This window comes from Pholcus phalangioides, unplaced genomic scaffold (assembly GCF_987345545.1).
Source record: "Pholcus phalangioides strain wild (caught in Gottingen) unplaced genomic scaffold, Ppha-v1.0 ptg000017l_1, whole genome shotgun sequence".
NCBI classification, from domain to species: Eukaryota; Metazoa; Arthropoda; class Arachnida; order Araneae; family Pholcidae; genus Pholcus; species Pholcus phalangioides.
This window is the reverse complement of record NW_028301610.1, coordinates 23,656,808-23,671,511: the sequence shown is the minus strand read 5'-3', so window position 1 is coordinate 23,671,511 and position 14,704 is coordinate 23,656,808. Positions and strand designations below refer to the sequence as shown.

Here is a 14,704-nt window from a genome sequence, read left to right as displayed (position 1 = left end):
TGGTGATGTATTTAAGTATTCTGTGGGAAGAGAAAAAATTTGTATATCTGTAATAAAATATGAGAACCACAGTATTTTGGTTGTGAATTAACAGTCCAAAATGAACTGTTTTTCTTTCATTCTATTGATATAAATTGCAATATTTTACTCAATTTTGAACTATTGAAGATAGAATTTAAGCCTGAGCTTATATCAGTAGTCCTGAGGAAATATATAACATTTAGATCTCTTTTTGCGGCTCCTTCTCACCTGCCAAGTCTGTCTCCTGTACTAAAAAAAACCCAGCCAAGATTTCATAAGTGAGGTGAATGATTAGCACTTTTAATTTTTATTATGCAAATAAATTAATTTTTTCATAGTTTTAATTACTTTATTTTGTGTGTTCTTTTTGTTAACAATGAGAATTTTTGCAGTTGAAGTAAGTAAATCAATAATAATGTGTTAATATTTTTTTGGAATTTATTATTTCGAGTTACAATAAACTTTGATTAACCCTTTGCACTCGAGGCCGTTTCCACGCGGACTAATCAGCAACTCGAAGCGTTTCGTAGAGCTTTTGGTGAATTTCTTACCTCTAACTTAAAATGATTACGCACACAAATTAACACATAAAACTTTTATATTTCAATATTTAATGTATCTTTACATCTTTACGAAGATAATTTCTTAAACATTGGTCTTTGTAATTTTGCTTTGTATGATATTTCATGTAACAATTGCCGAGATGCATGCCCGGCTTTTCGGGAGGAGGCTCTGTGATGGTATAGGGTGTGTGCATTTGACGTGATATGGGACCCCTGATACATCTAGATATGACTCTGACAGGTGACAGGTACGTAAGCATCCTGTCTGATCACCTGCACCCATTCATGTCCATTGTGCATTCCGATGGATTTGGACAATTTCAGCAGCACAATGCGACACCCCACACGTCCAGAATTGCTACAAAGTGGCTCCAGGAACACTCTTCTGACTTTAGACACTTCCGCTGGCCACCAAAATCCCCAGACATGAACATTATTGAACATATCTGGAATGCCTTGCAACGTGCTGTTCAGAAGAGATCTCCACCCCCCCCCCTCTTACTCCTACGGATTTATGGACAGCCCTGCAGGATTCATGGTGTCAATTACCTCCAGCACTACTTCAGACATTAGTCAAGTCCATGCCACGTCGTGTTGCGGCACTTCTGCGGGCTCGCGGGGCCCTACACGATATTAGGCAGTTACACCAGTTTTTTTGGCTCTTCAGTGTAGTTATCACCGCGCATCCAATTTCCGCACCAAACAAAGTGGTGAGCGAGAGTCACCTCTTGAGTTGCGGCATTAAATCATGTGGTGAGCGAGAGTCACCTCTCGAGTGCAAAGGGTTAACCATCACTCGTTTAATTATCAGTTTCTGTTATTTGTCATCATCTGAAGAAAATACAGAAAAAACAGCCCCAGGTTTTAAGGTGCAAAAAGATTGGATCACTGCTATGGTCTGTGCACTGCCACTCCCCTGCTTTTGATTGGTAAATCCAAAAAACCATGTGCTTTCAAAAGATTACATACTGGGAATCTTCTATTAAACAGGATTGCAGCATGGGCAAATGAATGGAGCATGACATTTAGCGTTGATAAGTGCATGGTCGCTCATTTTGGTTCGAACAACCCACGGTTCTCTTACGAGTTGAATGGTGTCACTATTCCAGATGCAACTAGGGTGACCGATTTGGGAATTCTCATTGATGAGCGGCTTAGGTTTTTTGAACATTGTTCAGCGGTGGTCAAAAAAGCGAATAGAATGGCTTGGTTTCATTTTCAAAAAGGTCTTTTCGCATTCTCCTAAAGTCATTCTTCCACTTTCCCGAGGCTTAGTGCGTCCTGGACTGGAGTATGCTGTAAGGTTTTGGAGACCATACCTACAGTGGAACATAAACTTGATTGAAGGGGTGCAGAGAAGAGCTACGCGTGTCCTTATTAGCACACGAGGCTTGAGTTATGAAGAGAGATTTCATTTTTTGAATATGTTTACATTGGATGAACGCAGGTGTCGAGGAGATATGATCGAAGTGTTCAAAATTTTCAATGGAATGGGTAGGATGGACCATGAACTTTTAGTACACCGCCAATCGACTGCTTTTACAAGGGGACACCAGTATCGATTTGTCAGGGATAGTTGTAGGTTGTGGTGTCGCAGGAAATTTTTTTCTAATAGGGTTGTTAATAAATGGAATAGCTTACCCCCCGGAGGTAGTAAATTGTAACACAATTGAGACGTTTAAAAGAAATACAATAAACATGTTGGGGTAAATCGAGAAGCTGTCCATTCTTAGAATAAGACAACCATAAGTATTCTTTATGGGCGTTGTATAATATTTTATCATGTGTATATATTGTTTATAATTTGTGTATTTTTGAAATATATGACAACCATATTTTTATGGGCATCTTTTTATCAGCCACCTCGTTGGGCATTTTGTCTGTTGTGGCGTTGTATTTGTATTTGTATTTAATTTCATAAATACCTCACAATTTAATTTTAACAATAAATAACATTGTTATTAAGTATGATATCAAGTTTTATTTAACGTACCTATAGTATAAGTAAAGTTTATTAAGTTAATTTTAGGGAGCGTTTTGTGGAGTGAAAGAAGATATAGTGTGGAGGATTGAGAAAGGTATGTGTTGAGATGGTTGGGATATATAGAGAGGATAAACGAAACAAATATACAAGACAAGTGTGGATTGGATGGGAGAGTTGGAAGGGGGTCGATCTCAGCGAACGTACCTCAATCAGATCGAGGATGTTTTTAAGAAAGGCCAGCTTAGGAGTACCCTAATCTATATATATAAAATTGATTTTCTGTCTGTCTGTATGTGTGTATGTATGTTCTCTATACAAATCTACAATTTTAGATGGATCGTCGCCAAATTTTGCATATATACCAAATGGCACCCGACTTAAACGATAGGCTACCTTAAATTTTTGTCAGAGCAGGGTAAGTGCCCCAAATGGGCAAAAAACTGTAGGGCAACAATGGTTTTCGGGCCTCAACAATCACTTTCCGTGGTTCCCCAGCAATGCGTTTCAGACGTGTATATGCCTTTACATTGGTTTGTCACTTCTTTAATCCTGTTAGTATATGTATAATAGTTTATGCCTTTATAATGGTTTGCCAATACTTTCAATGCTACACAATACTACTATTCAATACAATTACATTTCAATACTCTCAGTTGTGAGGCTTTTTGAATAGACGTCATAATCATCAGCATCGCTTTGAGGGTCAGGAAAAGGGTGAGACTCATAGAAATCACTGTTAAAATTGCCGATTTTACTGTAGAAATGCTGAAATTTGGTGGGGTTTTCTGCCACATCAATAATTTTAAAAATTGTATAGAATTCCCGATTTCTGAAATATTGTGTTTGCTTAGAGGTATACTAAGCCCAGGAGATTGAATATGAAGTAATTACCTGGACTTTTGAGTTGGGTATTCATGTAATAACATTGATTTCAACTTTTTATTTATATCTTCTCAAGCATGAAAAATTAATGTCTCCGTATTATCTTCTGATATTTAACTGCATCAATTCATACAGTTTAGGTTGTTTTAAAATTAATTATGGGCCCATAAAAAGTACATCAAAAAAAATTCCACAGCTTTAATTAAGCATTTTTGAAAGCTGAAACAGGCAGATAATTAACTTGAAGTTCGGGGGGGGGGAATAGAAATACATAGCGCCCCTTAAAAAGGGAAAGAAAAGTATATATTCATTTCTATGTTTCTTTAAATCTAGATTTGTTTATTTCAAGAGTCGCACAGGAAGTCGTCATATTGGTTAACTTAGACACGGTTTGCATGTCCCTCAAAGAAAGAGGGAGATATCACGTGTTTCTAACAGCCTCATTGAAGAAAACCCGGGCAGCGCCGGGTATTATAGCTAGTTAAGTTTGCGGAGTCACTACACAGAGCCACAGCTTCGGAATAAACATTTATTACGATGACACAAACATGATTATCTTGGTTAATGAAAAAGGAAGGCAGACATAGAAATTTTTGAACCTCACGCTTTCGTGTGCAGTGACTCTCTGCTCTGCTGTTTTCCAGACAGTCGTCTCCAGTACCCGGGATCACGTGACACTCTCGAGGTCGTTGACCCGACTTTTGGGGGTCGTCTGCGTGGGACACCACACACTCCCTCCCCAGTGATCACGAGTAGTAAGAGATGATCGCGTACTATGGAGTAGCATCAGTGATCACGAGCACTGCAGGCGATCTGGAAAGTGGACAGTACGTCCAGAACGAGTGGTTCTGACTGGTTTCACAGCAGAATCAGCTGCGAGTCCGTCAGACGTAACTGCAGTTGGTACGTTTGGAGATACAGGTACCGGCTCCACCGTCGGATTCACGAGAAATGCCGGTTTAAGCCGATCGACTGACACTGACGCTGATTTTCCTCTTATGTCCACGTTGAACACTTTGTCGGTCCGGCTGATCACTCTGTATGGTCCTTCAAATGGCTGTTCCAGAGGACGTTTCACCCTATCAGTTCTTACGAAAACGTGAGAAGTAGTTTTCAAATCATGGTGAACAAATGAAGGATGTCCTCCATGCCGTTTGATTGGTCGTGGCTGGAAAGTTTGGACGTGAGTTCTCAGCATTTGTAGAAACTCGGAAGCGTCAGTTGAGTTGGAATTAGCTCGTGCTTGGAAAAATTCACCAGGTAATCGTAAAGTTTCTCCGTACAGTAGTTCTGGAGGTGTGCACCCCAAATCTTGTTTCAGAGAGCACCGAAGACCGAGTAGAACTGTAGGTAATGCTTCAGTCCATTTATGGGTTTGGTTGCATTTCAACGCGGCTTTGAGAGGGCGATGCCACTCTTCCAACATACCATTCGCCTGTGGATGGTATCCAGTTGTCCTAACCCGTTTTGCTCCGATGAATTTGGAAAGCTCCCGGAATAGCTGCGATTCGAATTGGCGACCTTGATCAGTTGTTACTGTCAAAGGTGTGCCGTATCGAGAAATCCAGGTGGAAAGGAAAGCTGCAGCTACCGTGGTTGCTGTGATGTCGCGGATAGGTACCGCTTCTGGCCATCGTGAAAACCGGTCTATCATTGTCAGGCAATAAGAATATCCATCGGAAATGGGCAGTGGGCCAATGATATCCAAATGAATATGTTGAAATCGTTGGGAAGGTTCCACAAACGATTGTAGCGTGGTTCTCGTGTGCTTGTGCACTTTTGATCTTTGGCATGGTATGCACACTTTTGTCCATTTAGCACAGTCTTTAGCTAGACATGGCCAAATGAATCGCTTTCTGACCAAATCAATAGTATGTCTAATTCCTGGATGTGAGAGTTTGTGCATATTCCAAAACACATCATATCGAAATTTTTCTGGAATATAAGGTCGAACAGCACCTGTTGATAAATCGCAGTAGAGCGCTTTAGCTGCGTCTGGAAGAAATACTTTCTTCAGTTGCAAAGCTGATTTGCTCTTTAGAAGTTCCTCTAGTTCTTTATCCCCCTCTTGTTGCTCAGCGATGGCAGTAAAATCAAGAGGTCCAGGAACTGAAATTGCTGTTACGCGTGATAAGATATCAGCGGAAATATTTTGCGATCCAGGAATATGGCAAATGTTCGTTGTGAACTGCGATATATAATCTAAATGCCTTAGCTGTCTAGGTGAGCATTTTTCACTTTTTTGCCGAAACGCATAGCACAGTGGTTTATGGTCACTGAAGAGTATAAACTCACGAGCTTCAAGCATGTATCTGAAAAATTTTATGGAAGAATATGCGGCAAGAAGTTCTCGATCGTATGCGCTATACCGTGTTTCGGTGGGTGAAAGTTTGCGTTAGAAAAAACCTAGCGGTTGAAGACCATTGTCCGTCACCTGGTGCAGTGCACCGCCTATAGCATAGTCGGAAGCATCTAAGTGTAGAGCTAATTGGGCAGACGGGGATGGATGTGCCAGCAATGCGGCATTAGCTAGTAGCTTTTTGCAATCTTCAAATGCTTTCAAAGTTGATGTAGACCACACAACTTTTGTTCTGTCTTTTCTTTTTTTCGTGGAACCTTTCAATAGATCATGCAGTGGCACTTGTGTCTCAGCTGCATGCGGTAGGAAACGGCGATAAAAATTTATGAGACCTAAAAATTTACGCAATTGCTCAATTGTTTCCGGTTGCTTGAAATCGAGAACAGCTCGCACTTTGTCTGGACGAGGTGTGATACCCGATGGTTTGATCACATGTCCCAGAAATTCAAGCTCAGAAACACCAAATATGCATTTTGACACATTTAAAACTAAGCCATACTGTTGAAGACGTTGGAATATTTGTTTTAAATGAATTTTGTGTTCTTCAGCATTTTCAGAAAAGCATAGAATGTCATCAAGATATACATAGCAGAATGGTCAAAATAAAAGTTTGAGCTGCATTTACGAGACCGAAGCTCAATCTTGTATACTCGAATAAACCCCAAGGGGTTGTGATTGCGGTTTTTGGTATATCTTCTTCGGCAATGGTAATTTGATGATATGCCTTGAAGATATCTAGTCTAGAAAAAATAGACTTACCATGCAATTCTTGAGAAAAGTCTTGAATATGTGGTATCGGGTAAGAATCAAATTCCGTAACACTATTTAGACGACGATAATCACCGACAGGACGTACAGTACCATCTGCCTTGGGCACGATATGTAACGGAGAGCTCCAAGGGCTTTTGGAGGGCCGGATAATCCCTTGTTCCAAAAGGAATTCAAACTCGGTTTTCACCTGTTGTTGAATTTTTGGATTGAGACGTCGAGGCTTCGAAGCCACCGGTGGTCCTCGAGTGATGATATGGTGTCGCGTCACATGTTTCACTGTTTTACCGATCTGTGAAGGGTTGAAGACATCTGGGAATTCTTGAAATATAGCACTGTATTCAGAATCTCCAATGGTAGTGACGGAAGGTTGTGTTGTGGGCTTGATCGATCCGAGTACCCGTAATGATGTTTGCGAATCGATGAGTCGTCGGTTTCGCACATCAACGATTAGGTTGAAGTTGCTGAGAAAATCAGCTCCAAGTATTGGTGAAGTGACGTCAGCTACGAGAAATGTCCAGGGAAAAGGTTTCCGGAGACCTAAATCCAGTTTCTTCACCGTGGAACCATAAGCAAGAATCTTACTGTTGTTAGCGGCGAACAAATGGAAACTTGGGTGTAGTGCTGACGAATTTTTTTTAGGTGGTATAACAGAAACTTCACTGCCAGAGTCAACAAGGAAATGGTCACCCGTAACTCTGTCAATCACGAAGAGCCTGCTGGATTTGCTGCCCGATTCCATCATACCAGCGATGATGGAAGGTCATCGTTTTTTTTCTGGAATTTACATGGCTGACGGCAGTAGCGGGCTTTCTCACCGAACTTGTTGTGATAGAAGCAGATATCCCGTGCTCGACTTGAACGAGATGTTGAACGCCTAGCTCGTCGCTGTTGGGAGTTACTGCGATATCTCCCTCTAGAGAGTCGATTCACCGTAGCCGTTAGCTCTGCCACTTGTTTGGTGAGCGTTTCGATGGCTGATGTCGAATCGGTTCGATCTGGAGTCGACTGCATTTGAGATGACGACGATGGCTGGATTCGACACACGTAATTTTGGGTAGTGACTTCAGCCACTTTGTCGGCTAGGACAGCAAGTTGATCTAATGGCTCACTGGAAACCGATAACACTGCTTGAATATTTTGCGGTAAGCGTTGCATCCACAAGGTGCGCAAGAACTCGTCAGTGACTTTGTTGCCGGAGAGTTCTTTCATCTTTCGCAGCAGTTGACTTGGCTTTTGATCACCCAGCTGTAGCTCGTTCAAAAGTTCCTTGACTTTTTGATGTTCCGTCGCAGTGAACTCCTTTATGAGGCGATCCGACAAGGCTTGATAGCGGTTGATTGCCGGAGGATTTAATATCAGATCCGAGACGAAAGACAAGCATTCTCCGTCCAAGGAAGAGACCAAGGCTGCATACTTCGTGTCATCGTTAGTGATTCCACTGAGTTGAAAAGCGCTGTTGCACTGTTGAATCCATAGTTGGACATTGGATTTCCAAAACGGAGGTAATCGAAGTCCAATCCTCGAAACTTGAGCATTTTCTTCCGCCATCGCTCAGCTCCAACGGGAGAGAGAGAAAAAAAGAAGAGAAGACGAGAGAGAGGAGGTGGTCACACCAGGAGAGAAGAAGAGCAGATGATGATGCGTGGGTGAGAGGGGTCTGTTCTTCAGGGGCCTGTTTGAGGGAAGAATCGAGTCGTCGTAACCACAGACATAATGGAGGCTCGGAAAGAAGAAAATTTCCGAAAATGCATGAGATGAAATCTTCAATGAAGATGGACTTTTTTTTATGGTTAATGTTCCTAAACGTCGCTGGTCACCACTGCGGAGTCACTACACAGAGCCACAGCTTCGGAATAAACATTTATTACGACGACACAAACATGATTATCTTGGTTAATGAAAAAGGAAGGCAGACATAGAAATTTTTGAACCTCACGCTTTCGTGTGCAGTGACTCTCTGCTCTGCTGTTTTCCAGACAGTCGTCTCCAGTACCCGGGATCACGTGACACTCTCGAGGTCGTTGACCCGACTTTTGGGGGTCGTCTGCGTGGGACACCACAAGTTAATAACAATGAACCTACCTATATAGTTTAAGTTTAAAACATGTGGCTCTCAAAAAGAAATTTCAATCGTTGTACTGTTGATATTTGGCTCCTTTGACTGATGAGTTTGCCGACCACTGGTCTAGCCCTTATGCACAGTTAGTTACCTTGCAATTGTTTTTTCATTGATATGTATTTAATTTCACATACAACAAGCCTTACATCTTAAACATTACAAATAACTTTTATTTTACCTTATAGAGTTTGCCGAAAGGAAGAAAGCGGGAACGAGGAAGAAGGCTGGGGCAAGGAAGAAAGCTAGGGCGAAAAAGAGCTAAAATACAAGAATCCCAGAATAATTTCACAAGTAAACTTGATCATCTTTTTACAGTTTTATATGTGTCACTCATTGGAAAAAACCCCAAAAATGTGGTCATGGATCACTTCCAATGTGGAAGTTGGTTAGCATCACCTATTAATGCATAATACACATACTCTAGACCTACTGTTATTAGGGTTTATCAACAACATACTTTCAGAAAAATTTTCTTTTTTTGCACTGGAGCAACGAAAGTACCTACGATAAATGCTTGAGGTGTTTCATGTTAGACCGATCAGTTACTATATTAGCAGGTTTGATTGATTTCATCTTTGCTGCACAATCAAAAATTATACCAATGGTGAACATCTATAGCAGTAGTTCTTGACCTTTTTTTTCGATATTGCACCTCCAGTGCATTATGATTTACCTTCCCGCATCCCCTTAAATAATGTGTTTTCTATTTTTTTGTAATTAATTACATTAGCTATCCATTAATTAGTTTTATAAATTCTTATATATATTTTTTTCTTTTTTGACCTATAGTTAATAGATAGTTTCTGTGGCTTTTTATAAATCAATTCAAAAACTAAACTGAAAAATAATTATTACTTTTTAACATTTTTGGAATTTGAGAGAAAAGGGTTAAATGAATTGTTCTTCACTTATTGATTTTAGCTCAAACAACAATTTTACATATATTTTTTAGCTCTTGATAATGTTTTTCAACTTTTTCTTGCTTACGACAGTATCAAATCCAAGCACAATATGCTAAAAATGTGAGATGCAAAAACAAACAACTGACAAAGTATTTTGAGCAGAAAAGAAACTTTTGCAACCTGAATTCCACGTGACGAATCAAGCAGAAACTGGAAAATAAATTATCAAAATGAAATTAATAGGCTTTCTGGATATTAAGTCGAGGTGAACAGGAAAAAGCATTATTTTTCTCCACCGCGAATCAAACCCAGGACCTCTTGCCGTTGATTTCATGTATCTTAGCTGAGCAAAAAATCATAATTTAATTATCGAAATGTTCGTATGATTGGTATTTTTCAAAGGATTTAAATTGAAATTCAACTCTTCTCATGATTTCAATTTTCCTGAAAAATCAGTCAACATGTTAGTTTTTTTTTCCATTTCGCACCCTCAAAAAAACCCTCTTTTTTTCATTGTGACACCCCTGGTTAAGAACCACTGATCTATAGGGATTCGCTTAGAATATGTATAGACTTTTCATTTTACTGTAAAATAATAGCTTGATTTACACGATTTCTGAGTTAAATGATTTTTTTGAGAAATTCCTGGTTCTTCAATTCAGCACTACCGTAAGCATTGTGAGATTATGGCTGAGATGTGTGTGTGATGTGTAACAATATTTTAAGTATGATATGATAATCAGGTGAGAATATACTGCCCATTCAATCAGAGCACCACATGTAGCCAAGCTGAGCTTATTTTCAAGGTGCTTAAAGTAGAATCCGGAAAAAACAGCTGAAGATGCAAGCCTTGCCAGAGATTTTGGAAATCAATGTAGGCTTTAAAAACATTTGGAATCAAAACTACCATTTTCTAGCCGCCTTTCAATACATTTAGTTGTCATATACAGGCCATCCCAAATTGTTTATACCAGCAGTTCCCAAATGCTTTTAGTCGTACCCCCCTCCCAAAAATCTTTGTGTCTGCCATGGACCCCCATTTATAGCAACATGAACAACAGTCACCTAACAATGAGAATGTTCCCAAATGATGGAGGACATTCCATCCAACAGGGTCACCGGAACAATCACTAAAATGGTATTGCTGAGCAACACCATTCAAATTCAGCCAATAGCTAATTTCTAATTTAAAGTGCCCTTCCAAATTTTTGAAAATTTTTTAAATTCATCTATGGTTACTGATCATAAATCGATATTATCTAAACTCAATATTGTACATTTTAATATTCGCAGTGTAAGATCAAATTTTAATTTACTTTTATCGTATCTAGATTTAATAATTAACAAAATTGACGTTCTTGTTTTGTCTGAAGTGTGGGTTTATACTGATGAAGTTGATTTTTATAAAATTTCAGGTTTTAACTTAATATCTCGTTGCCGTGACTATAATAGATCTGGAGGTATTTTTGTGTATACAAATAAATCCTGTTCATTTTTTATTCACAATTCATTAACCATGCTTACTGCAGAATTGATTGTTTTATCTTTAACTGAATTACAAACTACTATACTCTGTCTATACGGATCTCACTCTTACTCAATTAACAATTTTGTCGATGAATTTGATGCAATATTGAGAAATGTAAAATGCAAAAATGTTATTTTTCTTGGAGATGTTAACATTGATTTATTAAGCTCTGATTCTAGCGATATTCAATACTACATTGATATGCTTTCCAGCCATGGTCTATCACCATTAATTAATGTCGTAACCAGACCATCATCACAATCCTGTTTAGATCACATTTTTATTCGTAATTTAAAAAGCATTACTAATATTCTGTATTTCTGTAAGTAATATTCTGTAAGTAACTTCTGTATTTACTACGGATTTGAGTGATCACTATCCCATTCTTTGCAAGTTTATATTTTCATCTCCTAGATTGACGGCTACATTTGATTCTCCTACTGTGAAATTTATAGATTATACAGCTATTTCTTCCTATCTTTCTAACCATAGTTTTAATTCTCGTTCAAATTACCCGGGCAAGGCATTTGATGATTTTATTTTCTCCCTTGAAACAATTGTTAATAATCATTCTCGTTGTCACTTGGTTAACTCGCGTATGATTCCTAATAAATGGTTTACGAGAGATCTTTATGAACTGATTAAAATCAAGCAAAAGCTATATTTAAAATCCAAAAAATATCCATTTGATAATTTGATCTTATCTGCATATAAAAGCACAGCTTCCCATGTCAAATTAAAGGTAAAAATTGCCAAACAAAATTTTTATTCTCAACAATTTCACAGATGCAATAATCTAGATTTGAAATGGAAATTTATCAATAAATTATCAGGTACTAAAGATGAACAATCTAAATTGCCTTCTGTAACTAACCTCTCTCTACTAGCTAATAATTTTAATTCACATTTTATAAATATATCTCGTTCTAATTGTGTTATACCTTTTGACTTCAAGTTTTTTCTTTCTCGTAATCCAAATTCTATTTTTTTTTCTCCTACTAATCCCCACGAAATCCTTCAAATTATTCGAAAACTACCTACTTCTACTTCCTCTGGTATTCTAAACTCTTCTATTTTAAAAATTCTCCCTTTTCGCACAGTCTCCACTCTGTCTACTCTTATCAATTCTTGCATTTCAGAAGGTGTTTTCCCGGATAGTTTGAAAATTGCATCAGTTATTCCAATTTATAAATCCGGTGATTCTAACCACCTCAATAACTACAGACCTATTTCAATCCTTAACTCTGTTTCCAAGCAGTTTGAAACCATAATAAAATCTCGACTGTTTCCTTTTCTACTTAAATATAACTTTTTCTCCCCCAAACAACATGGATTCCTACCTAACAAAAACACAGAATCTGCTCTTCTTGATTTTACTTCAACTGTCTATACTAATATTGATAAATCTTACAAAACAGTTGCTATTTTCTTAGATATCAGAAAAGCTTTCGATAGCGTCTCTCATGAAATCCTGATAGAAAAACTTAGTTTCTGTGGTATAAGAGATGTTCCTCTTAAACTTTTGCGATCTTACCTTAATAATAGATACCAATTTGTTAAGTGTGATGATAAATATAGCAATATTATGAAAATTATTAACGGAGTCCCTCAATGCTCTGTTCTTGGCCCCTTATTATTCCTCATTTTCATTAATGACTTTTGTAACATTAACATTGTTGGTAACATAATAACATTTGCTGATGATACAGTCATTATTTATAGCGCTAAAGACGACCAAACGTTGACTAATATGATTAACCAAGACTTAATTAAAGTACGCAACTGGTATTCAGCTAATAAATTGACTATTAATGTATCCAAAACCAAATTCATCTATTTTTCATTACTTAATAACCCTCTACATAATATTAATATTGTTTTCCATGATTCCAACTGCTCCCCTAATGATTGTCATTGTAATCCTCTTCAACAAGTACATTCTATCAAATATCTTGGTGTTTATGTTGACTCTAACCTTAAATGGAATTCTCATATCACAAAACTTCACAGCAAAGTTCGTTATTTGTTGTACAAATTTTTTTACCTCAAATTTTATGTCAATTCTTTTTTTCTTTTAGTTCTGTACTACTCATTTTTTCACTCTCAACTACTTTATGGTCTTTCTGCCTGGGGTAGTGACTACATTACTAACCTATATCCTTTGGTCACTTTGCACAAAAGAATAATTAGACTGATTACCAATGATTATTGTACGCCCTCACTACAACTTTTCCATTCTCTAAACATATTACCTCTTCGACATCTCTATTTCTTCAAATCATTAATTATTTTATATAAAAAACAACATTCTTTACCTTTGAACACCTTTCGTTCTTCTGCAAGAATCAACTCCACCTATTTACTCCCTAGAATCTATAAAACGATTGGTAAGAAACATTTTTCATATCTTATCCCTAAATTCTATAACTCTTTGCCTGATCAACTCCCTAACAATAATACTTCATTATTAGTTTTTAAAAAAAATTAAAATGTTACCTGTTTTCAATAAATAATATTGAAGAGTTTTTTAGGATGAATTTCCCACCTATAACATCTTTCCCTTAAATGGAAGGAAAAAATGGTAATTTTTTTTCCCCCTTATTACATTTGGACTTACTTTACATTCTTTTTTTTCAAATTAACTTCTTTCCCCCTTACTTATTTTTCTTTACTATCGAAATATTATCACCACATGCCTGCGGCCACCATGACCTTATCATGTTATATTATGCTTAGTTTTTTTTTTTCTTTTTACTTTCTGTTCACTCATGTTCTGTCAATTATTTTTTATTTATTTATTTTTATGTTTATAAGTTTCATACCAAATTGTAAATTGTTATTGCCAGTAAGGGCCATTTGGCTCCTTGGTAATTTTTTTCTCTTTTTTTCTGTATTCCTCATTTCTGACTAATAAAGTATTGTATAATTAAAAAAAAAAAAAAAATATATATGACTACATTTTTTAAAAAATTCTAAATATGGATCCTAATTCATTTGGCATTAGCTTTGCCCCTGAAAAATCTACTTTTGGCTGGTATACTGGCCCGCAAAAAGATATGAGTTTCTCAATGCAGATCTTGCCCACCATTTCTATTCAAAAACAGTCAGTGTCTACTTATCGCCCTCTTTATCCCCAGTGGGTTTTTCTGAGCAGGCATGACACCCCACTTTGCATTGTAGTTATTCTTACATTATATATGTATCTTCTTTTCATTTGCTGTAACCCCCCCCCCCCCCCTGTAGTACTTCCAACTTGTCCCTGTGATGGGTTGCTCAAATCTTTTTTGAAGAGCACTTCAGTTGAAACTAGAGCCAGACAAAGCCTGACGTTGCCTACCAGTCATGTTAATCACAATTAAGCTGCAGCCCCACTTCTTCGGAATGGCCATTCTCCAGCAGTCCAACCTACAGTTATACGAAACACAGATTAGGCTGTACAGGAAAGGACCAGATTGTGGGAGAGAGGTGTCAACTCTCTTCGTAAAAAATATAATGGTGGAAAAAAACGAAATTGTGTGTGTTGTAGTTGTACTCTGAACACACATATGCACTCTTTTATTACTTATCCGTCATTG

At 37.7% G+C, this 14,704-nt stretch overlaps 1 protein-coding gene across 2 annotated transcripts in view; it reads left to right on the top strand.

Moving 5' to 3' along the window:
* LOC149072565 (MYND-type zinc finger-containing chromatin reader ZMYND8-like) overlaps positions 1-14,704 on the top strand; it is a 91,555-nt gene that overhangs the window by 30,775 nt on the left and 46,076 nt on the right. For both annotated transcript variants that reach the window (XM_089246886.1, XM_089246887.1), the window contains exon 10: positions 8,885-8,990. In XM_089246886.1, the coding sequence (XP_089103012.1) occupies positions 8,885-8,990 (106 nt within the window). The remainder of the gene's footprint in view (positions 1-8,884; positions 8,991-14,704) is intronic.